The 25,459-nt window shown below is 51.8% G+C and overlaps 1 protein-coding gene across 1 annotated transcript; it reads right to left on the bottom strand.

Moving 5' to 3' along the window:
- Positions 1 to 12: 12 nt before the first annotated feature.
- OBSL1 (obscurin like 1) lies at positions 13 to 25,372 on the bottom strand. The gene is made up of 24 exons (XM_027873902.1): positions 25,055 to 25,372; positions 24,983 to 25,018; positions 24,250 to 24,901; positions 23,097 to 23,366; positions 22,723 to 22,983; positions 22,028 to 22,330; positions 21,577 to 21,873; positions 17,938 to 18,210; positions 14,622 to 14,894; positions 13,483 to 13,494; positions 12,526 to 12,786; positions 10,172 to 10,444; positions 7,914 to 8,189; positions 7,550 to 7,837; positions 7,065 to 7,340; positions 6,266 to 6,535; positions 5,412 to 5,684; positions 4,402 to 4,668; positions 4,027 to 4,139; positions 2,928 to 3,084; positions 2,499 to 2,660; positions 2,009 to 2,113; positions 1,191 to 1,460; positions 13 to 382 (listed from the first exon to the last, which is right to left on the bottom strand). Exons 1-24 carry the CDS (start codon positions 25,370 to 25,372, stop codon positions 375 to 377), a joined length of 5,694 nt encoding a protein of 1,897 aa, XP_027729703.1. The 3' UTR covers positions 13 to 374.
- Positions 25,373 to 25,459: the final 87 nt, after the last annotated feature.

The following is a 25,459-nucleotide window of genomic DNA, read 5'->3' as shown; positions in this document are numbered from 1 at the left end:
GCATGTCTGGTGTCTTTTGTTTCACTCCAGACACCTCGTGCTTTTATCTCCTCCTCCTCCTCCTCCTCCTCCTCCTCCTCCTCCTCCTTCTTTTCCTCCTCTTGTTTTACGTCTTTTATAAATGTGCCAAATTGCAAGGCCTGAACCAGGAGTGGTTTCCCAGCAGCCCCCTGGGGGGAGGTTGAGCAGTGAAAGTGATAAGCACTCAGTGCCGTGTGTGAAAGGTCAGAGCAGTGACCCAACACCACAGATAGACTGAGAGACAGGTGGGCAGAACACTGGGACATATTTATTCCCCTGATGCTTCCCAGACCCAGAGGCTGTTTTGGCTTCCCAGTTGTCCTTGGGCATCCATCCTGTGTCTGGGGCTGGTTCTAGCTACCTGCAGAGGAAAAGATTCTTTGTCTCCAGGCCTCCCCTTTCCCCTCATTCATTCCCTTTATCACAATGGGTTATTCACATAGGAAGATGAAAAGGGTTTCCTCTTTCTGTCCATACTTTCTGCCTGTTGAGGCTCTGACGAGAGAGGGGGAGAGTCAAGGAGCAGGAATGTAAGAGAGAAAAATAGGATGCAGGGAGCTCAGGGAAAGTCAGAATGGGGAGAATCCCACGTGGAGGGTGAGGGACACAAGGGGGAACCTAGCTGCCCTGGAATTGTGATACCTCATAGCCAAAACTTGGCTTCCCAGGATTGGGGTCCCAAGTCTTTGCAGTTCATGCAGCCCCTCCACACCCCCTATGTCCCACCTGCCTCCACACCCTTTCTAAGCACATACCCTAGGAAAGGTATATGCAGGACAGAGACAGACACAGGTGGGAAAGAGACAATGGTACAAGGTTAGAGTTAGCAGACTGGCGTTAAGGAGGATTCACGGAAAGGGAGAATACAAATAAAAGGAAAGGGGGCTTTAGCTATGGACAGAGCTGAGGGCTCTTCTCTAGACCCCTGCTTCTCTGAAGCACAAAGCACCTCTCTCACACGCTGCCCTTGCCCCACCCAGGTTGACCCCAGCCTCCATCCCTTTCCCCACAACACCCCTTTACAAGCAGACAGCCCTCCAAGACCTTTCACTGACCCTTATCTTTCTGTGCTTCTCCTCTTGCCTGCTGCTTCCCCAAGGTTCTCACCTAAGCCCAGCCCCACCACCTCAGTCCTGTTTCCCCCAGCCCAGCCCAGGTCCTTCACTCACTCTCCACTAGCAGATTAGTATTGGCACTGTCCTCTCCAGCCTGGCAGCAGTAGGTGCCCTCATCAGAGGGCTGGACGTTGTGGATGATTAGACTGTGGGTGACGCCATGGCTTCGAAACTCATACTTTGGTCCAGGTGGCAAATCGACCCCACCCAGCAGCCATCGAACATGGCCACCCGCCCTGGACACAGTCACTTCTAATGCTGCCCGCCGGCCTGTTAGCACTGTCTTCTCTCGAGGGGGTTTACGACAGATCTGGAGAGGCAGGGCTGAGGGTGGAGGGGAAGGAAAGAAATAGCAGAGGTATGATGTCTCATTGAGAGTTCCCACAGGGAACCCTTTATCTCTGCTGCCCTCTTTCTATAGCCTCCAACTCTAGCCTTAAGAATGTCCTATTTTAGGGGCAGCTAGGTGGTGCAGTGGATAGAGCTCCAGCCTCAGACACTTGACACTTACTAGCTGTGTGTGACCCTGGACAAGTCACTTAACTCTGATTTCCTCACCAAAAAAAGAAATGTCCTATTTCACCTGTCCTTGGGTAAATCACCACCTCTCTGGGCTCCAGCTTCCCTATTTGTAAAATGAAAGGACTGGGCTAGATTGGCAAGACTTCCAGCTTCTTGGTCTAGTGACTTCTTAGGGGGACAACAAAGTACTCCATTAAGATAGGGCAATAACATTATTCTCTTCCCTCCCCAGCTGAGGATATAGCAGCTGACTCCCTTCAGAGCTCAGCACTAGGCAGGTAGCAGCACAAACCCTGAAATCTTAGTCCACAGCAACCTCTTCCCCTCAGCCCCATGTGGTTCCTTCTTACCCTCAACCTCCAGTTGAGTGGAGGACTTTGCTTGTCCAGCCTGGAATTGGATCTCCCCAGAATCCTCAGCCTGCAGTTCACTCAGCACCAGGGAGTGCAGGTTCCCTGGGGATGGGGTGGGAGGCGCAAAATGGGGTTCACTGTTGGTCATGTGCAAAGTTGGGGGAGCCCTCGGGAGAAGAAGACTGGGGCATGCATGAGGAGTCTCCTGGGGTCATTGTGCCATCCAGTCCTTAGGGAGGGTGGGAACTGGAGATGGACAGAGTGGTCTTGGATACAGGACGAGGGAGAGAGACATTGGGAAGAGAAAGGTTGAGGAAAGGTACAGTCTCAAAGTTGAGGGCTATAGTAGTGTGTGGGGGAAAGGGGGATGGGAGGTCGGGGAGAGAAGTTAAAGAACTAGTTTCCTGCTGCTGCTGGTGTGTGTGTATTGGTGGGGGGGGGCGGGGTTCTATTTTTGAGGACTGGAGAGGGATGTCAGCTCTCACACCTTCCTGTCGGATTCGGACACGGCCCCCCGGGCGAAGGATGCGGCCTCCCAGTTGCCAGCAACCAGGAACACCAGGCTCAGACACTGTACACTTAAATGTGGCGCCGTCGCCCTCACGGGCCCTCACGGACTTTAGTTCATGCAGCACTGACACCTCCCTCTCTGTGGGGACGGACCAAGGAGCGGGCGGGCTGAGGTCGGGGCACCGCCCCCTCCCTCTCCCCAGCTGTCTGGCCGGCCAGGAGGGACACCAAACTGACCACCGGCGCCCTCCAGACCCCCCATCACACCCACTCTCAGGCAGACTCCCTTGGACCTCGCCAAGGTTATCCCCCAGCCGGGATCCCAAAGCACGGGCCCCCATCCCTGACCCCAGGCCCCCCCCTCCCCGGACTCTCGTGGCAGAGTGTCGGGAGCCCCGGTACCCACTCCGCACGGTGAGGTGGGCAGTCGTAGCTTGGGCGTTCCCCACGGAGCAGCTGTAGGTGCCCGCATCCGCGGAGATGCAGTGCCGCAGCTGGAGGAGCCGGCGGGAGCCGAGAGCCTGGATCCGGAGCCGAGGGCTGGGCGATAGCTCCTGGCCGTCCTGGCAGTGGGAGGGGGTGCGGTCACTGGGGCCAGCGGCCAGCGCCGAAGCCAGCACCTCGCCCCGCCTCCACTGCTGCGGTGCCTCCCAAGTCAGGGAGCCGGGTAGGCTGTCCTGGTGACTCCTGCTCCTCCGCTCTAAAACAGAGCTCACCTTCCCACCCGCACCACGGGTCTGTAAACCCGCCCCACGAGCCGGGTTGGCTGGCTGCCTGGCGCTATGAGATCCCGCACCTCCCCCACCCCACTCCCCCCTCCTTCACCCCAGCGCCTCTGCTCAGGCTATGGGCGACCCTTAAACCTTCTTTCCCTTCTTAAGACTGCCTGTCCCTTTTACCTAGATTTCAGCTGTGTGAATGTAAGTATTTGGGGCAATGCATTTATTACTTCTGGTCCTGAAATGCTCCTTACCTGACACCTCGCCTTTCCCTTCTTTCACTCCCCTCCCCCCACCCCTCTGCAGCGTCCTCCCCCACGCTGGTCCTGCCAGGGGCACGGGATTCATGACAGCATGGAGGGGGACTTTACAGATTATATATTTTACAGAAGAAGAAACTGGGGGCCAGAGAAGGGAGGGGACTTCCCAGGGTCAGACAGCTAGTAAAAGGCATATAAACATATATATGTACATATACATACACACGTATACACTTGTAAACATAAATGGCGTATAAACATACACGTACACATACATTTGTAAACATAAACATTACATAAACATGTGTACATATACACATACATTTATAAACATGTAAGCAGCATATAAACATATGTATATACACACATACATTTATAAACATATAAAGGCATACAGATAACTAATACATAGGTCCTTCTGACTATACGACCAGGGGTCCTTCCACTACCCCTACTCTTCTGGGCTGGGAAAGGGCTTAGTGGGGGGAAGCTGTCAGTTTGGAAGCATACTGGTTTGGGAGCTGACCTTATCCCATGTGAGGTCAGCCTGGCTTCTGGATAGCTCACACTCAAATGTGGCTGAGTCACCTTCCATCACTTCTAGGTCCTGAAGCCCCTTCACAATGGCTAAAGGTATCTCTAAGGGTGGACAAGAGAGGGGGAGACCGTCAGAGAATAGAAACAATGAAATGCGGGGTAAGGCGTGGTTGGTAAGAAAGGAGGGAGGCAGGGGCTTTGGGTGGAAGGAGGCTGTCACTGTGGGATGGACACTAGAGGGCAGTAGGATGCTGAGGCAAATGGCCTAAGAGTGGTTGGGGGTGGTGGACAGTGAGTGACCAAAATGGTGAGGAAGAGAGTGGGGACGGGGGTCTGTGTGAGCTAACAGTGAGGAGAGACAGACCTGTCACTTCTAGCCGGGCTGCGCAGCGCAGGCTGTCGGTGGTGAAGGACACAGTTCCAGTATCAGCTAGGCCGAGACCACTGAGCACCAGCGAGTGGTTGTGGCCTTGGGCACTGATTTGGCAGTTCCGACCGGGCTCCAGCCGGACCCCTCCCCGGGCCCATTCTCCAATCACCCCAGACTGAGACAACTCCAGTTGGAAGGTGGCACTGCCCCCTTCTGTGACAACCACATCCTCGAGATGATGCCACACCTTCAGCTGCTCAGCTGTTGGGAGGAAGGGAGCAAAGGCGTAAGTAGAACCAGGGTCCCCAGCTGGGTGTGGACGGGGGCGTCCTCCCCTGCTTCCCACGATGCCCTCGGTTTCATGGAATCCACCACAGGCCTGGCTGAAAAGGAATCATTTTAACTTTGGATACAACACATGAAATCGTAAATGCTACTGGAGAGTTCCTGAACTCTTCCCTCTGGCTATGGTCAGGGAGGTGTCAGGGCACACTTTGCTGGCACAGACTGGGGGAAGGCACAAGTAGGGCTCTGCATCCCTACTCCTTTCTGCCTCCCACCCTGACTTGGTCCAGAAAAGATACAGAGGGAGGAACATTCAGGCTTCAAAAAAGAATTTGTGGGGGTTGCTGGAGGGGTTCCTGGTAAGAGATTGCTTGTTGTAGGATAAATCAAAATTGGAGTGAGATGCACAGACCTGGCCGAAAGAGTTTGGGAACAGGGGTCAGACTAGTATTTCACCCTGAGGCAGGTGTCCGGGCCATGGATAAGGATCCACTTGGACAGCATATTTGTTTGGCTGGGCCTCAGAGGGAATGAAGGGATTCCTGCAGAGGGAGATTACATCCATCTCCTCTACTGAATAGGAAAGGAAGATGAGAAGAACCCTCGATAAAGGATGCCAAACCTCTTCCTGAGCTCGGCCAGGAAAGGCGAGTGTCTGAGGAGGTGCTAAGAGGTGGGTATGGACAGGGGGGTTTTGTGGGGTACTGCGGGGTACTCACGCCTCACAACTAGCCGAGCCTGCGTACGATCATGGTGGCTCTTGCAGCTGTAGATGCCCTGGTCACTCACCACGACTCTGCGGATGACCAGGCGATGTACTCGGCCATCCTGGACCGCAGAGAACCTGTCATCGTCAGGAAGAGGCTTTCCGCCTCGAAACCAGCTCACTACTCCTTTCCCCCCTACTCGGCTCGTCTCCACCTCCATACACAAATCCTGGCCCTCTTCAGTGCGAACATCCTGTAGCCTCCGCAAAAACAGCAGCTCAGCCTCTGGAGAAGAGGGAAGGGGAATGAATCCCAGGTTGGGCTAAAGTAGAGGGAGAGAGCACCGGTCTTGGAATCAGGAGGACCTGAGTTCAAATCCAGCCTCAGACACATGATATTTGCTAGCTGTGTGACCCTGGGCAGGTCACTTAACCCTGATTGCCTTGCAAAATAAATAAATAGATAGATAAAAATAAATAAATAAAATAAACTAGAGGGATAATTCTGGGGAGGGGATAAGGTAGACTGGGGAAGAGAGAGGAGGGAGGCAAGGAGCTCCTCAAAGCTGTATCACTTCCTTCCATACTTAGCCCTCTAAACTCATTCTAGTTGAAAGAACACTGACCTGGGAGCCCGGAGTCCTAGGACCTAGTCTAGGCTTCACCACATAAATTTTCTGAGCTTAAATAATCTCAGTTTCCTCACCTGTAAAATGAGAATGCTGGACAAGATGATCTTTAGGGAATATTCTGGGTCTAGCTACAGCCTATGGTTCGATCCTAGGTTAGAGTTGGGGCAAAAGTCTTGGAAAGTAAGAGGGAGAGACAGGTGACAGTGGGAAGGCGTGGGGCAGTTTCGCCTATTACCTCTGACATGGAGCCGGGCAGTAGTCTCAGCCCCCTTGGTCTGGGCGGTCACCATGCCAGAGTCACTCATCTGGCAGCCCCGAAGGGTCAGGGTGTGGTTTGGGCCATTCTGACTCGTTTCTACCCGGCTGCTAGGGGTAACTGGAGAGCCGTTCAGAAACCAGGTGAGCTCAGCATCGGGTGGGGAGACCTCGCAGCGGAACGTGGCATCATCACCCTCTTGGATGGTCAGTGGAGTCAGTTCTGAAACTAGCTTCACCTGGGGGGGTTCTGCGGGGAGAAGGGGGATACTGTCTGTTGGGCCAAGGTGGTGAGAGTGAGAGTTCCTCCTCCCTCCCTCCCTCTGACCTCCATCCCTGCCCCAAGTCGGTCCCTAGGTATCTAGCATACCTCCTCTATCTCCTCCCAGACCCTCGCTTCTTCCCCCTCTTCTCGCCTTCCCAGGCAGTCTAGCCTCAAGTTGTATCTCTTCCCACCTCCCCCACTCTGGCCCCCATTTCTTCTCAAGATTCTTGTTCACCTCTTCCTATTTTGTGGTCTTTGTAAAAACAAACAAACACAACACCAAGTATAAATCGCTTCCTAGTACAATTTTTTGTGATATCTCTCCCCACCCCCCCCTTTTTAATGAGCTGCCAATGGGAAGATGAGGGAAGGGAAGTTAGATCAGAAGGGAGGAAGGAAGGAGAGGACAGCTGGAGGGCAGGGGATACTGAGGGATTATGAGAGACAGGGGGGTGGATGGGGAGTTCAGAGAGCACTGTGAGGGTCGTGGGTGTGCGCAGGGGAGACTCATTACCTTCCACCTTGACGAGGAAGATGCGACTGTCCTGGGGGCCATCGCAGAGGTACTCGCCGGCATCCCCGCTCCGTGCCCCCCGCACCCGAAGCACCCGCCGTGCCCCGGCCTCCTCCAGCCGAACCCGCCCCCGGCTGGCCAGCCGCTCCCCGTCTTTGTACCAGCGTACGGCCCCCCCAGGCCCCGAAAGACACACTGCCAGCTCCAGGTCCCGGCCTGGGGCGCATCGAACCCCAGTCCGGGACGCCTCAGGGGTCAACACTCTCACAGGAGGCTCTGTAGGGCCAGAGCCCACGGTGTCATGGGGGAGGCAGGGAAAGGGGTAGTAGAGAGGGTAGGACCGGAGATGATGGTGTGCATGGATGTGTACGTGTGCGTATGTGTGTGTGGGGGGGACGACCTGGCCCCTGTGTTCTGGGGACTGAGGATGCCCACCCCCAGGGGCCTCAGCTTTCCCCACTCCCCATAGACTGTCCTCTACTTACCAGTCACCCAGATGGGGAAAGTGAGGGTGGGGGCTCCAGGGTTGGACCCCGCCTGGCAAGTGTAGTTCCCGGCATGAGAAGGGTGGACGGCCTGGATGAGCAGCATGCGCCGAGGACCCTCAGACCGAAGCTCCAGGTTCCCATCCTCCAGGACGGGGCTCCCATTCAGGCTCCAGAACACGGGGGCGCTTGCCCTGGACAGCTCACAGCTTAGGACCAAATGCTCCCCAGGGGACACAGACAGCGGAGAGGGAGCCACCTCGGGGAGGAGGAATTGCACTGGCGACTCTGTTGGGGGACGTCCAGGTTGAGGAAAATGTTGGGGTGCCCCCCTACTTCTCCCTTTCCTGAGCAGAGCACTGACCAGCTAGACGGACGTCAAAGGAGACGGCCTCATCTCGGGTCTCGCAGACATACTCTCCAGCATCCTGGGGCCTGGCATGGGGCAGGGTCAGGGTCCGGACTGGCCCCTCAGCCCCCAGTTTCAAATCTTCTGATGCCTCCACCTCGAGCCCATCCTTGTACCAACACACGCGGGCCCCCACAGGGGCCACTTCACAGCGAAGCTCCACTCGGCTGGGGGACCTGAATTGCAGCTGTAGGAAGCGGGCTGATGGACGCACTATCCGTTCTGGCGGTACTGGTGGGAGGGAAGGAATGAGGAGGAGGGGGAAAGGGCGGGGAGCTTCAAGCATCCCCCCTCAACTCCCATCAGGTATCGTGGCCTCTGGACATCTAGCTATAAGCTTCAACTCTGCCACTCTCTAGCTATGTGACCTGGAACAGGACCTTAACTTTCCTGGGTCTCAGTTTCTCAGTCTCCCAAACGGCAATAATATTTGACTACCTGAAGTGGTGTTCTGGTAAATGTTTTGTTTAACAACTGGCTCTCTGGGGGGAAAATAAATAATACAATATATAATATGATAAATATAATTATATGCACATATATACTCGACAAACTTTTAAGTATAATCTGCATGTGAAGGCCATCTGGTCTAACCCCATCATTTTTATAGATGGAGAAACTGAGGCCTACTTCACCAAGATCTGTGCCTCTGAGGTCCTTCTTCCAGCTTTAAACAGATGATCCTATTAGATTCTAAGGTCCAGGGACTCTCTCAAAGTCACACAGGGAGTCAGTGCCAAAGTCAGGGTCTGCGTCTAGACTCAGTCCTCTTTCTACTACACTGGGCTGTCTCTTTTTAAGGCATTGCTGGGTTTGGGGCACAGGGAAAGGAGGAGGGCTGAAAGCCTGGGTAGGTCCCTGTTTAGGATCGTAGATGGATGGCAGTTTGGTGGGTAGGAGTGGACAGAGCACTGGAGTTGAGAAGCCTCAGAGTCCGAATCCTGCCTCAGATGCTAGCTGGGTGGCCCTGGGCAGTGGATTCCCTCACACTTAACCTTTCAGCTTTAGTTTTCTCCATCTGTAAAATGGGGATAATAACGGTACCTACTTTACAGGGTTTGTTGTGAGGACCAAATGAGATGACCTATGAAAAACGCTTTGAAAACTTTAAAAAGCTATAAAAATGCTAGCTATTTTTGTACTATTATTCCATGGGGGGATTTCATTATAGGAATATTAGGATATGATTTCTGGGCTCCTGAACTTTTTTGGTTGTTGTTGTTCAGTGTTTTTATTTTAGTCGCATCTGACTCTTCATGGCCCACTTGGGGTTTTCTTGATAAAGATACTGGAGTGGTTTGCCATAAGATAATATTTGCAAAGTGTTTCGCAAACCTTAAAACACTATATAAATGCTTTTTGTTGTTGTTCAGACGTTTTAATTGTGTCTGACTCTGTGACCCCAGGAACTTTGCTATTCTGTTAATGTGGAGACTATAAACTTCAAGAGGGCAGAGGTTGGGTCTTGTCTAGATTCTATACCTCCGTCGCTGCCTAGCACAGTGCTTTGTACCCAGGAGGTATCAAGTTAATGTGAATTGCATTCTTCTCAAGTTGGTTGCATTTTTATCTCTTTCTGTTATGTGCTAGACAAAGTTCTTTAGATAAGCCAAATTCTGCTTCCATGTGGGCTATGGGAAAGAAAGGGGGCAAGGGATTGGGAGCACCCCACTGGCTTTGGGGGTACCAGTAAGTCAAAGTGGAGTATTGAGTGGAAAAGTAAAACCAGGCATTTTGCTGAGGAAGCATGTGTTGAACACAGAAAATGGGATTGAAGTAAGCAGCAGGTGGGGCTGGGGCTGGATGTCTGGGAAGGTCTGAGTGGCTGGGGACTCTTTCCCTGCCTAGCCAGCTGTGTCTGAACTAGGGGCTCTGGGAGGGGTCCGGCTTCTTCAAGTGGGAGGTGAAAGTGAGGCCAGGGTGACTCTCATGTAGGCTCTGTCCTATGGACCTCTTCCTTCATCTCTCCCTTTCCACCCCGGTGACCTCTGGATTGCTCCAGAAGCCAGTTTCTTAGGAAGGAAATCTCACAGTAGGTCACCTGGGGCTTAGCTGTGAGAGCTGCTTCCCCTCTCACCTGGGCAGCTTGCTTACACATGGTGGCAAAGGCAGCGTGAGCCTAGGGAAGAGGCCCCTCTACACCAGGGAGTTGAGAAGAGAAAGTCCTATGGAACCTTACAGTTGCCTCCCCTATCCCTGCTCAGACCCCTGACCTGTGACAGTGACGATGAAGAAGGCCGAGTCATCCCCTGCATCGCACACAAACTCCCCTCCGTCCTGGGGCTGGGCTGCAGGCAGGACCAGGCGGTGGTGGGGCCCCTCTCTCTCCAGGACCAGGGCCTCACTCTCCTCCACCTCCAGCCCATCCTTGTACCAGCGCACAGGGGCTCCAGCCCGGGAAAGCTCACACCTCAGGACCACTCGCTCTGAACTCACAGCAGCCACAGATACCTCATCCTGGGGGAACAGGATTCTCACTGGAGGCTCTGCAGAGGGGAGAAACAGTCATATCTGGAGTTGAAACCGCAGCGAATCAGTCATATAAACACTCTGGAAACAGTCCCAGAACCAATGAATCTCAAGGTAGAAGGGATCTCAGAAGTCATCTAGCCCAGTCCATGGGTGGGAAATCGCTGCTGCTGCATCCTGACATTTGGTTGCTCACCTCCACTGACAGGCCAATCAACTCTTGAGATCCTGAGAGCTATCCAAATTCAGCACCCCCGGTTTCTCCAGCTGATGGTGGTATGGTATAGTTAAAGTGTAACACTTTCCTCAATCTCCCTCCCCTCCCCCCCAAAAAAGGCTCAACCAGTCTCTCCAGCTAGACTCGTACATACATCCTGCTCATCATAGACAGGTAGGTTGATCCGGCCACCCCAATGCTATTACTACCGTCTGATCTCCCCGAGTGCTCCCATAAAAGGGTGGATGTCTCATGAGGTGGTGTGTTCAGTGGGGATGAGTCTGAAGCCTGGCCTTTCTACTTCTTACCTGTATGACCTTGGGTGAGTCATGTAAACTCACACTTTAGTTCCTCTTCTGTAAAATGAGGGTGGGTGGGAGGGGGCTGGGCTAGCTGGAGGTCACATTCTCTGCCAGCTCGAAATCTATCATCTTAAGGTCCTATAGTTATTTTTTCCCCTCTTCATCTGTTCCCCTAATTTCGGGTGTTGTGCTGTGGACCTTCTTGCCCCATTCTCCCTATTATACCAACAGTGGGGGGGGGGCGGGTAGGGAGGTGGGGGGAAAGGAGAGAAAGGAAATCCTTAGGCGAATGGAGCTTCCTTCATTCTCCAGGTCTAGTCTTGCTTGGTCCCTGACCTGTGATGGTGACGTTGAAGAAGGCTGAGTCTTCTCCGGCTTTGCACACAAACTCTCCTCCATCCTGAGGCTGGGCTGTGGGCAGGACCAGGCGGTGATGGGGCCCCTCACTTTCCAGGACCAAAGCCTTACTTTCCTCCACCTCCAGCCCATCCTTATACCAGTGTACCGGGGCTCCAGCCTGGGACAGCTCACATTTCAGGACCACTGGCTCTGAGCTGAGGGCTGCTATGGACACCGTGTCCTGGGGGGATATAATTCTCACCGGAGGGTCTGCAGTGGGAGAGATACAGTCACCCAGAATCACTAACAGTTGACTTCACATGCACTAGGGTAACAGATCAAGCTCTTGTTTGTTAACGGGGAACTGTGTTGAATGAGGATTCAGCTAGGGCATCCCCTGCTCAAAAGCTTTGTCGTTTGTCTCAGGGACAGCGACTGGGACAGAGTGGACCCATAGTCTGCCCCAGGAAGAAATGTAGAATCTCCTACTTAGAAGGGCCCTAAGATGCAATCTATTCCAACCATGCCTAAACCACCTTCACAGCATACCTAAAAGGAGTCATCTAGCAGGAACTGATTACTTCCTGAGTCAGCCCATTCGGGGTCAGGTCTAATTGTTAGGGAGTGAAGTTAACAAGTCAGCAAGGGTTTATTAAGCACTTACTATGTGCCATACACTGTGCTAGGTGATGGGGACACATACATAAGCTATGAAACTTTGGATGGCTGCATGGTTGTCCTGATCCCTCCCTCAAAATGGAGAATTTTACCTTTTACGGAACATCCCTGAAAACTGGACGCTGAATAGCGAGGAACTCACAAGGAGTTTCTTCTTGGTAGAAAGAAGGCCAGATTGGTTTTGGAGATTGTCAATACATGGACGTCCAGCTTGTCAACTCTCCCAGATTTGCCAAGAGTCTCCAGACTGCCACCCAGACTTCTGACTCCCAGACACAGTTACTTTGTGCAGTCCCTGATGTATCCCCTCCCACCCATCTATGACTGGGATGTCTGAGAACTGCACCTCCCCCAGACTCTCCACTCCTAGGCCCCCCAATCCAGAGTGATGGAGTAGGGCTGACAACCTCAGGTACCCCCAAATACATACTCCTCCCACCATCAAAGTAAAGTTGTCAAATGTAATTCACCTCCATTTCTAAGAACCTAGCCTTGGCACCCATTTTCCAAGAACTCCCCTTATTCTGCTGCCCAGAGCCCTAGCCCCACTGAGCTGCCTGACCTGTTACAGTCACAGTGAAGAAGGCAGAGTCATCTCTGGTGCTGCATACAAACTCGCCCGCATCTTGGAGCCTCACGGAAGGCAGCACAAGACGGTGCTGGAGCCCCTCACTCTCCAGAACCAGATCTTCACTCACTTTCACCTCCATCCCATTCTTGTACCAGCCCACCAAGGCTCCGGGCTGGGATACTTGGCACAGCAAAACCACTCTCTCCGAGGTCTTGGCAGTCAGGAACACTTCATCTTGGGGATGCATGATCCGTACAGGGGGCTCTGAAGCGGGAAACATGCAGTCATAATCAGGGGGTGTTGTGAAATTCAAATGGGATGAAGCAGTTTACAAACCTCAAAGTGATAAATGCCAGTTATAATTATCCTCGTCATTATTATTATTATTATTATTATTTTTAGTCTCTAGTTGCCATGCTTCTAGTCTGGGGATGACTTAATTCCCTGGGGCTTTTCTTGCAGTCCTGCTGAGCTCAAGCAATGTTTATAAAACAGCAATACAGGGGTGTGCCGGTGAATATTTTACAAATGGGCTTATGTGAAAGAGATTCGGAGGTTTTAGGGGACTACCAGCTCAATACACTGTGTGCTCTGAATCATCATACGCCTCAGACCGAGACCAACAAAGCTGTTCTGGGCCTTTTTGCTGGCTGTCTGCCATGCCTGGAATGCTCACCCTCCTCAGCTGGAATCCCACCTCCAATATGTATGAGGCCTTTTCCCCAGTTCTGAGCCTCCCTCCTCCCCTAATGCCTTTCCTTTGAAATTACTTCCCATTCACACGCTAGATACCTTGGGTGTACAGTTGTTTACATGCTGCCCCCTCCTTAGAATGTAAGCTTATCCTTAGAATGAGGACGGGGCTGTGTTTTTTTGCTTTCATTCCCCAGAGCTCAGCATGGTACCTGGTACATATTAAATGCTTAATAAAAATCCATGTTGATGAATAGTTATGAACATCTCCATTCATCATGATAAAGACATGAAGGGAGAAAGAACCAGGTCCCAGCACAAAATCACAGAATCTCAGATGTGGAAGACAGTCAATCATCTGGTTTCATCCGTACCTAGCAGGATACCCCCTCCCCATCCATTCTGGGTAGTGGTTTGGCCTTCTCTTGAAGAAGACCACCAGAATCCACTAGCTCCTGAAGCAGCCCATTTCACTATTTGGTGGCTCTGAAGTCTGGAATGTTTGGATTTTTGGTGTGCATGTGTGTGTGTGTGTGTGTGTGTGTGTGTGTGTGTGTGTGTGTGTATGTGTCTTTAATACTTGAAGGCAACTCAAGATGGTGAAAGCTATTAAGATCATGCCATGCAAAGATGGGCTGAAGAAAATGGAAATGTTTAGGCTGGAGAACAGGAGGCTCAGGGAGCACCTGAGAGCCAACTTGCAATGTCTGAAGGACCGTCGTGCGAAGGGGGAATTAGGCTTTTTCTGTTTGGGTGCAGAGGGCAGAGCTTGGAGCAATGGCTGCAGGCTCCCCAACTCTGGTTGTTGAGATGCAGATTTTGGTCATCTAACAGAATTGTCTGAGGGGAATATTCTCCTTTGGGAGGTAGTGGGTTCCCCCTTGTTCGAGGTCACCAGGCAAAGGCTCCTGATGGGGCCAATGTGGACACAGCTATGGGCTGGACTAGATGGGCACTGAAGCCGTCCGAAACCCTTGAGATCCTGTGAGCTATCATACTTTTCCCAAGTCTCCTTCTTTCCAAATTCAACACCCCCAGTTTCTTTAGCTGGTCCTGGTATGGTACAATAGCATCATGACCATTTACCTTGACCCTCATTCAGCCTCCCCAGTTATACTCATATTATTCCCTCTCAAGACACATCCTGTTCATCAGAGCCAGACTGGTTTAATGCAAGACAAATCAGGCCCATTAGCACCATCTGCTTGCCTAGGAAGTTCTCCTCTCTTTAGTCACTTACCTCACCTCTGGTGTTATGCTTGGATCCCAAAGACCCTTCCCTGTACTAGGCAAGCACTTCTCTACCCAGAAGACCCCCAATCTCCCTATTATCCTAACAGCTGGGGAAGAGCAGAACATTGGCTGGACAGTCTCCAAAGTGCTTTCATGCCCACCTGTGACGGTGACGTTGAAGACAGCCATGTCATCTCCTGCCTTACACACAAACTGGCCCCCATCTTGGGGCTGGGCTGCAGGCAGTATCAGATGGCAGTGGGTGCCCTCACTCTCCAATACCAGGGCTTCACTCTCCTTTACCACTATTCCATCCTGGTACCAGCGCACGGAGACTCCAGCCCGGGACAGCTCGCATCTCAAAACCACCCGTTCTGAGCTCTCGGCAGCCACGGACACCTTGTCCTGAGGGGATAGGATCCTCACGGGGGGTTCTGCAGTGGGAAACAGTGAAGCTTTTGAGATCTATCATCACCACATGGAGACTCAGGGTTAGATTTTGTCTTATTGTTTAACAAACACCCACTAACATGGTCACAAACAATACTTGACTGCAGATGGAGTTCGGAGTATTCACCCCTCGGTACTCTCCTCTGAAGGGTATGGGGTGGGGTGGAGGAGGGAAGCTAAGAACATAGACTGGTCTGAAGCCCCTGTGAAGTGGGGAAGTATGATACTAGCAATAAAAGACCCCTGATATGGTGTTAGCCTGAATGTTTGCATGCAAACTGAGGGCTATTGTCATGGAACCCTGGCTGGGAACATGAACCACAGAGAGATTATTTTTTGTTTTTTTTGGCTAGGCAATAGGGTTAAGTGACTTGTCTAGGGTCACATAGCTCGTAATTATCAAGTGTTTGAGGTTGGATTTGAACTCAGGTCTTCCTGATTCCAGGGCCAGTGCTCTATCCATTGTGCCATCTAGCTGTCCCCTACAGAGAGATTATTTAAGAGATATCTCCAACACTGAAACACAGAGCTACAATTCTAGGCCAAGGGCAATATTTGTTGGGGTGTGGACTAGAACTGGCCAGGTAAGCCAGTCCATCAAATGTAGAACACTTAGCCTGACAGAAGATGCGAAGATTTCACTTCTGATTTTTCAAAATAGATAAAACAATTATTTTCCCCTTCTCCTTCCTCACTGCTCCTGAAGCCTGGGGCTGCTCTCTGCAGGTACTTGCTACTCTCTGTGTCTTTCGGTAGATTTTCAGCTCTGTCTGTCTATGTTCTCCTTTATAAAGGCCAAGGCCAAGTGTTTCTCTTCATCAGCACTGAAGACTGTTAGCTAGGGACTAAGTATCTTGAACTTCCTCAAGGCAAGATCAATCCATTGACAACCAGGATGAATTCGTTTAAAGACACATCAGCAATGTCAGAAGAAAGTCCCAAATGTGGTTCAGTGGGGATGTTTATACTTTTTTACGGAGAGATGTCATCCATGCCAGAATCTGGTCATTTCATTTATAGATGGAAGCAACCTTAGTAACTTTAATTAGGAGCCTGCTTGGAACTCCCTGTGTGGCCACAGTTGGGTCCACTGCAGACTAATAGGTCAGAACAGAAATGTAGGATTTGGAATGCAGGCCAGAGCTCAGTTCTGAGCCAGAGGAGAAGATGGAGACCACAGGTGCAAATAAATACATTGTTGAGACTGAGGGGAAAGTAATGTATTTGTTTATCTGCCCAGAGAAGTGAGTCACTAGAATGAGTTTGTGGCACAGAAATTTCAGGGATGAGATTGGGTTAATGGGGCATAGTGACGATTAGACATCCATGTAAGAGCTATGTTTGATTCTCTTGTGTCTTTCTATACCATAAGACCATGGGGCTTAAAGCTAGAAGGACCCTTGGAGATCATCTCATTCAACCCTCTCATTTTTCACACATGAGGGAAACTGAGGCCTACAGAAGTGGCTTGCCTATGGTCACACATGTAGGATGTACAGGTAGGTAGATTTGGGCAAATTATGAGGAATATATTTCTCATAATCAGTCCTTTCCTCCATAGTACTGTAAGCTTTATGAGGACAGTCACTTTTCTCTCTTCCCTTTTTATATGCTTTGGGATTTTGCACAGTGCTCTGAATAGCAAGTCCAATTAACCAGCATTTATTAAACACTTATTATGTGCCTGGCACTGTGCTAAGTGATGGGAATATAAAAAAGGCAAAAACACCATTCCAGGGCTCACATTCTAATGGGGGAGACAGAAGTCAAATGACTAGAAATATACAAAATATGGACAGTATAGATGGAAGGCCATTTCAGAGCAAGGCCCTAGCGGTGAGGGGAACCATGAGAGGACCTTTGGAGCAGATGTGACCTAAACTGGGTCTTGAAGGAAACCAGAGAGTCTAAAAGGCAGAGATGAGAAGGGAGAACATTCCAGGCGTGGTGGAAACTCAGTGCAAATGTACTGAGTTGGGAGAAAGAGTGTCCAATAAATGGGTGTGTGTGGACCAATAAATGTGTGTGTGAGGACCAATAAATAGGTCAATGGATATTGATCAAAGAGTGTGTGGAGGGGAGGGAAGTGTAAGAAGGCTTGAAAGGTAGAGAGGAGCCAGGTAATGAAGGACTTTAAAGGTGAAAAATGATTTTATATTAGTTTATTGAATAGGGGGTGTGACATGGTTAGACCTGCCCTTTGGGAAAACCAGTTTGGAGCTGGGTGGAGGATGGTTGGCAGTGGGGAAAGACTCAGGGCAGGGACAGCAATTTAGGAGGCAGTAATAGTCTCTTATAATGTTGCAATAGTCCAGACAAGAATTGATAGTCTGTGTGAGTAGAGAGGTGATGTATATGACCAAGACTGTGAAGGGAAAAATGACAAAGTTTGAGAATAGATTAGCTATATGGGGTGAGTGTGAGTGAGGAGTCAAAGATAGTGCTGAGGTTGTGATGAGCTTGGGTGACAAGGATGCTAGTGAAACTCTCAACAGTAAAAGGGATATTGTGAAGAAGGGAAGATCAGGGGGGAAAGAGAATGAACGTGGAAAGTGAGGAGGAGATAATTGTTGAAGTTGTGGCCAAATGCAGCAGCTGCCTGGTTAGATGATAAGCTTGCCATGGGACAGTCAAAGAAATTCTGGATGACTCTTACCCATCAGGTGTATTGTAAGGGGGACCCTTGCATGGGAGATAACCTCTAAGGTCCCTTTGACTTCTATGATTTTAGGATTCTTTCTGTCAGCACAGAATAGTGAGAGGGTCCTAAGTCAGTGGTCCTTCCTGCCTCACTATCTGGCCCTGGGCTCTCTGTTTCCGAGTCATCTGTCAAGCCTCCAGAAGCAAGACAGGTGTGGAGGGAGAGAGTGGGCAGAGGATGGGCTGATGACATGTACTTTCAGTGGGACCTTCCAAAAGGGGCCCCTGGACTTGGCAGGCTGAGAGGTTGCTCCTGCTTCATCTAGCCTGGGACCCTGAGACTACAGCCCTCTTGCCCAGAAATCTCAGCCCAATCAGGCCTCTCACCTTTGATCATGACCGTAAAGAAAGCCAAGTCCTCTCCTGCTTTGCACACAAACTCGCCCCCGTGCTGGGGCTGGGCAGCAGGGATCACCAGGCGGCGCCGGAGGCCCTCATTCTCCTGCACCAGGCCTTCTCTCTCTTCTACCACCAGTCCGTCTTTGTACCAATGCACGGGTGCTCCGGCCCGGGACAATTCACACGTGAGCACCACACGCTCTGGGCTCACGGCCTCGACGGATACCTTTTCTCGAGGGAGCACAATTCTTACGGAGGGCTCTGTGGAGGAAAGGCACACATACCCATACACAGATACAAACAGTCACAACGGTGGAATCAAAGGCAGCAGAACTGGATAGCCCAATAGGCACCCTAGGCATCAATGGGTCTAAGGGACACCCCCCACCCCAGTGGTGGGGAACAAAACAGTGCCACCATGAAAGCACACATTTCAGATGTTGTGCCCCACCTATCATATGTTGTCATGTGAATGCGCCACCTGCCCATACTGCTCTAATGACCTGTTCTTTTTGTTTAGAGGTCCTGATTAGTAATTTTTTATGTACTAATAAACCAAATATAACTATATGCAAAGGGAACCTTCCAATGTATAAGTTTGTTGTTGTTTAGTTATTTTTCAGTCGTGTTGGACTCTTTGTGACTCCATTTGGGGTTATCTTGGCAAAGATACTGGAGTGGTTTGCCGTTTCCTTCTCTGACTCATTTTACAGATGAGGAAACTGAGGCAAACAGGGTTAAGTGACTTGCACAGGAGCACACAGCCAGGAAGTATCTGAGACTAGATTTGAACTCACGAAGATGAGTCTTCCTGACTCCAGGCCTGCACCCTATCCACTGCACCACCTCGCTGCTGATGTATAAGTAGCCTAACTAATATATAATTATCTAGACCAGAGGTACTAAACTTTTACCACATCAAAATGTCCAAGTATAGCCTGAACCAGATTAAAGTGTAATTGGGAAATGTTTATGAAAATAAATAAAAATAAAATAAAACACAGATAATATTCACTTTGTGGTTTTCCAAGTCAGCATGTGGCCATCAGGGATCCCTTTTCTGTTTGAGTCTGACCCCACTGTTAGATAACTGTCTTATCATCCAAGTTCTGATATAAAGTTGGATGGCCATTGAGCAAGTCCATCATTATTATATCCATCTTTTTTTTTTTTTTTTGGCAAGGCAATCAGGGTTAAGTGACTCATCCACAGTCACTCAGCTAGTAGGTGCCAAGTGTCTGAGGCCAGATTTGAAGTCAGGTCCTCCGGACTCCAGGGCCAGTGCTCTATCCACTGCGCCGCCTCGCCTGTCCATCTTGGACAGACACTGCAGATGGACAGGGACCTAGGCCACCTGAATTGGACAAACACAGTGGGCTGCCTTTGGGGAAACTGCACGGCATTTTCAACAACCCCAAGGTTCTGTCTGTAACAAAATCTCATCTTTTTAACTCCGACATCCTTGCGGTGATGCCTTATGGCCGTGAGTCATGGAATGATTCAAACTCTGAGGAATCAAAAATGTGGGTCAAGGAAAGGGCGATGGGGAGGGGGATGCGTGTGGTGGGCGTCAGTGGGCTGCAGGGCACAGTACCTGTGGTGAATCGGGTGTGCCACAAGCAGCAATAAAGACGGCATCTAAGAGACATATGATTGGAAAAGCAGGTGGGTGGGTCATGTGGTAAGAATGAGAGATAACCCATGGACAGCCACATCAGTAGAATACAGTCCCCTCAGTACCCCTGGAATGGTAGATGACCTAAGAGAAGGCTCTCAGTTATGTTGAGTGGGTCCCCCCTTCACCCCATGTAGGATTTATGGGAAAGCATAGATTGAAGTCTCCTTGGATGAGAAGGTATGGATGGATTATAATCTGTATTATTGGACCGAGCTCCAACATTGATCAGAGAGCTGAACCATGGAAATACTGAAGCCTGATAACATATAACAGCCTCTATAACTAATGAGTTTCTGAATTCAGGCACATTGCCAAGATGAAAATCATTAGCCTCTACTGGACTGAGACTTAGACAGTTATGAAATCTCTACCCTCCATTATTTCAGTTCCAGAGCAGGGCAGCTAGGGATGGAGGTGGGAGGGGCTCCCTAATCTCTCTCTCTCTCTCTCTCTCTCTCTCTTTCTCTCTCTCTGTCTGTCTGTCTTTCCCCCCAGTAACTTTAAAGTTGGTTGGAATAAATGGGTCCTTTGGATAACTTGGGCTCCAACCTAACCCCCTTGGTAAGTTGGGTTTCCTGGCACAGACACAGAAATGCAGGGGGAATGAGAATTTACTTCAATTTGCCTACCCTCTGACTGATTAAGAACCCAATTTGAGGCCCCTTATTCCTTGTTCATGCCTCGGTTCTCTGTGAGGAAATGGTGTCCAAGGCTGAGGAGACCAGGCAGATTCCAATTCCAGCATTGCCACAGGTGAGGACAGGATAGACTGGAACCCAGACTGGCCAGAACCAGCCACGCCAAGAAGGTGTCTTCATTTTCTACTCTATGCTGGACATTTACTAGTCAGCCCCCTCAAGCTATTGGTTGAGGGCTTTGTACCCTTCCCAATGCCACATTTAGTGAATGTGAGTTTCAGTAAGATTTTTCCTCATCTGTAATTAAGAGCAAAGCCACACTCCCAGGAGTGGTGTGTTGGTAGGCCTTGTAACCCTAAAAGCGTGACACAAATGTCAGTCATGGTGATGCCTCCGTCACGGCCACCAGTGTGCGACTCTCTGTGCCTGGACGTCGCCTTCTCCCCACTCAGTGCTTCTGCAGATGAAGGCTGAGTTTTATAAAAGTTTTCCCATTGTTTGGGAGAGAGAAGGGCAGGGAAAGCACTGAATTACTGAGCGTGGGCCCCGTGTCCTTCCTATTCCCAAGCTGGGCAGACAGAGCTTCCTGCTCTGTCTGGGCTTGTCTCCCTCAAGGTCACATCAAAGCCTTGGAATAAATCCTCACCACGTCCAGCCTGCCCTGCTTGAGTTGGCCATGCCGCCATTATAATAATGTCTTTCCCATTGGACAGACAGAGTGGTCACCGTAACCATGGTGGTGGCATGCTGCACTTGAGGTTGTAGGAGCTTGGTTTGAATCTTGAATCAGACCCTAGCTGTGTGATCACTGGCCAGTCATTTAATCCCTTGCTGCTTCATTTTCCTCATCTGCAAAATGAGGAGGGGAATATCCCTCTTACCTAGTTTACAGGGCTGTTGTGATTTCCTCATTTTCCGAATTTCAAAGCACAGTGTGAATTGTGAGCTATTGTGATTATTACTATTTTCCAGGAACACTGATTTTGAGCTGGAAGGGACCTCAGAAGCTATGTGATTCAGCCCCTTCATGGGACAGATTGAAAACTAAGGTCCAGACAGCTCCAAGCCCCTCTTCCCTCTTGGCCAAATAACATAGGTATTGAGTGACAGAGCAGGTATTAAAACCTTGTCCTCTGACTCCAAATTCAGAGATTGTTTCCACTGAACTATACCTGCCCCAAGGTCATGCAGATAGTAAGTGTCAGAGTCAGGATTCGAATCCAGGCCCTCTCCCTCTCAGGCCAGTGCCTTTCCCATCACACCTTGCTGCCTCTTCTAGTAACAGAGGGGTTCTTTATTTACAATTCCTACCTTGCACGTGAAGCGTGGCAGAGACATGGACACCAGGGCACAGGAAAGTGATGAGGGCTCCACTGTCTTGAAGCCTTGTGGCTCGGAGGAGAAGGCTGTGCTGGGGGCCCTCTTGCTGCACCAGGCATCCTTGGGCTTCATCCCTGGACCCACTCTCTGGTCCCCCTGCCTTGAGTTCCATCCCATTCAGGAACCAGGTGCCTTGCACCGAAGTGGAGAGTTCAAGGGAGAAGGTAGCATCATCCCCTTCTTGTACACAGACATCCTGTAGAGCCTTTTGCACCCGAGGTGTGGGCACTGGGAAGGTAGGAAGGGGTCATTAGAGGCAGAGAAAGAAGGCATGGCTTGGGCTCAGGGCACGGTGCAGAAAGACTGAGGAATGAGGATAGAGCAAAGGGAGAGGAGATGAGACGTGGAGGGCACAGTCTAGGTACCAAAAGAGGAAACTCACCCAGGTGCACTGAGCCTGGAAAGAGCACGTAGGGGCTCTGGCCCTGCTCACTGACCACAGAGAGCCGGAAGCGGTAGTCTCCCTCATTAGGCACGTTGTCTCCCGGCACCTCCACGGCACCAGCTGCTTCTGTAGTGAGGCACTGCACCCAGGTGTCCGCACCTACCTCTTGACGTTCTAGCCGGTAGGTATAGGCCTTGTCAGGGGCAGGCACGGGGGGTTTCCAGCTGAGCAGGGCTGCGTTACTGCATCCTGCACCCAGCTCCACTGCCACCGGGGGCCCCGGGGGTACTTGCTTCACACCTAAGACAAAATGTGTCAGGTTCCAGGGCTTTCTTGGTAATCACCTCCCGACCCATCCGAGCTCTTCCCTGGTTGTAGGCTGGACTCAGGCATGTCCAGCAGCCGGCCTCTACCACACCTAGCACTAACCCTACTTCCATCCTGCCAAACTCATGCCCTCCCTCTACCTTGTCCTCATTCCCTCAGGCTTCCATACTCTCTGCCTTCTGCCCTGGGCCCAAGCTACAGCCACTTTCTCTAACTCTAATTATTTCTCTTGTTTCCTGTTTCTTGACACCTGACAAGTATTCCAGCTTGGTCATTCACCCTCTAGCCCTTGCCCTACCCAACGCCCTCTCATCCTCCTCCCTGGTTTTTCTAGACTCTTGCCCCTTGGCCATACCCATCCTTACATTTGACCCTCAGCCTGGCGGAGGTGTGAGAGGAGCCCAGGCTGAAGGTGAACACACCAGCGTCCTGGCGTGTGACCCCCACCAATACCAGGGTGTGTGTGTGGTTGGAACTGGTTTGGATGATTCGGGGTGAGGCTGGCAACTCCTGACCATCCCGAGTCCAGTGCCCAAGAGCCTTGGCTTCTCGAGCCTCCACCGACAGCACCGCATTCTCTCCTTCTAGCACGTCCAGTTTCCTCGGCAGCCGCCTTGTGATGGGCCCTGGGGATAGAGGAGCGGGGTGGGTGTGCATGTGGAGGTTAGCACAGCAGGTAAGCCTGGGTTCAGCTTCCCTCATTCCCCTATTGGCATCCATCGCCCCTGGCCTGGCTGACCTCTGACAGCCACAGTGGCTACCGTCCGCACTCGGCCCCGCATCTCACACAGGTAAATGCCATCATCGTCGGCCTCCAAGTCATGGATGATAAGGCGCTGCACAACCCCGGCCTCCCCCATCTCATACTTGGGGCTGGGCAGCAGCCGCTGATCTTCTCGGTACCAGGCGGTGACAATGCCCCGGGAGGGCACTTGACATTCCAGCACTGCATCCCCATGCTCTTCACCCTCCACGTCCTCGAGGGGCACTGCAAACCGTACTCGGGGCTCTGGGACCCAGGGGAGAGAAGGGGAGGGGGAGGGGGAAAGAAAGGAGGGAGAGGGAGAGAGAGAAAAGGAGGGAGAGAGGGAGGAGAGGAAGGAGGGGGAGAGAGAAAAGGAGGGAGAGGCAGAGAGGGAGGAGAGGGAGAGAAAGAGAGGGAGAGAGAAAGAGAGGGAGAGAGAAAGAGAGGGAGAGAGAAAGAGAGGAGGGAGAGGGAGGAGGGGGAGAACGGGAGAGAGGGAGAGAGTAAGAGAGAGGAGGGAGAGGGACAGAGAGAAAAGGAGAGAGAGGGACAGGGAGAGAGGGAGGAGGGGGAGAGAGAGGGAGGGGGAGACAGAAAGAGAGGAGGGAGAGGGAGGAGGAGGAGGAAGGGAGAGAGGGAGAGAGTAAGAGAGAGGTGGGAGAGGCAGAGGGAGAAAAGGAAGGAGAGGGACAGGGAGAGAGGGAGGAGGGGGAGAGAAAGGGAGAGGGAGACAGAAAGAGAGGAGGGAGAAGGAGACGGAGGAGGAGGAAGGGGAGAAAGGGAGAGAGTAAGGGAGAGGAGGGAGAGGGAGAGAGAGAAAAGGAGGGAAAAGGAGACAGAGACAGATAGACAGATAATGTCAAGAGATGCACTGAGGGATTCTTCCCCAAAGACCTTACTGAGATGCCTTTCCCCAGAGAACCATATAATCTGGCACTTTTATAACATATGTGTATTGTTTGAAGTGTGACAATCTGGTCTCCCCAACTAGACTGTAGGCTTCTTGAAGGCAGGAGCAGTGCCCTACAGTTGCTTAGACGGCCCCCAGCATTGGGGGCTCATGCTAGGTGCCCAACACTCCCCTCATTTGGTCAGTGATACTGCTGTGGTTCTGTTCCTATGGCCTCCATTCTGCAGGCCCCTGTACCTCTGACGTGGAGCTGGACTGCGCTGAGCGTGTGCCCTGCGGTGTTGCGGGCAGCACAGACGTAAAGCCCACAGTCGGTGGGCTGGCAGTATAACACCTTCAGCACAAAGCCTCCGTCATGGTCCCGGTAGAGCAGGCGGCGGCGCCCAGGGCTCAGGGGATGGCCTTCCCAGTGCCACTCAGTCTCCGGCTCCGGCTTCCCGGTCACATAGCATCGGAATTTGGCGTGTTTTCCCTCGCTCACCCAGAAGCTCTTAGGGGCAGGTAAGCCCTGCCCTGCAGAATCCCTCTGGCCCTCGTGGGGGGAGCTCAGAGGGGTCTCTGGAGAGGGCCGGATCTGGAGCAGGGCAGCGGCCACCGTGTGACCGTGCGTGTTGCTTGCGTGGCACACGTAGACACCCGCGTCTGGTAGTCGAACACCCCTGATTCTGAGCTCGTGGCCAGCCAGGCCTTTTGTCAGACAGAAGTGACTGCTCTCCCAGATATCCTCCAGGAGCCGGCCATCCTTCTCCCAGTGCATTGCCGGTTCTGGCTGCCCCCCTACTTGGCATGTCAATATTACTTCCTCACCCTGCTGTACCCACTGAGATTGTGGACCTTCCAAGAACATGGGGGGACCTTCAGAGGGCTCAGGAAGTAAGCCTGGGGAGCCCTGTGAAAGGGCGTGGGTCTGGGCTGGGTCTGAGGATAGGAATGTGGAAGCTGTGTCCAGAGGACTCGGTGTCCTGGCCACAGGAAGGGGACCCTGCAAAGGGATCAGGTCAGGAGACTCCTGGGCTGAGGACCTCTCTGGGGAGATCGGGGCTGCATCTGGAGACTCTTGTACGGTGAGGGCTGCTGCGGCATAGGCCTCCCCAGACGAGTTTTGGGCCCGGCACACGTAAACTCCGGCATCTGGGGCCCCAGCTTCCCTTACCAAAAGGCTATGTTCAGCCCCCTCTGCCTGAAGACACAGACGGCTGGACGCCTCCAGCTGGTGCCCATCCTTCTCCCACAGGACGGTAGGTGGAGGGGAGCCTGTGAGGCAGCAGCACAGCACGGCGTCGGTGCCGCTCACCACCCGGACGGGCCTCGGGAAGCGAAGGAAGCGAGGAGCAGCTCCAACACCGCCTATCCCTTCCATGGCCACGTGCCACAGCTAACCCTATGGTGGAATGGGAAGGGAGGGGAAGGGGAGAGAGGGAGGAATCAGGAGAGAAGGGGTGCAGTG

The sequence above is a fragment of the Vombatus ursinus genome, unplaced genomic scaffold (assembly GCF_900497805.2).
Source record: "Vombatus ursinus unplaced genomic scaffold, bare-nosed wombat genome assembly UNPS02014802.1, whole genome shotgun sequence".
Classification (NCBI taxonomy): domain Eukaryota; kingdom Metazoa; phylum Chordata; class Mammalia; order Diprotodontia; family Vombatidae; genus Vombatus; species Vombatus ursinus.
Note: the sequence above shows the minus strand (reverse complement) of the source record. Positions and strands in the feature narration are given on the sequence as shown.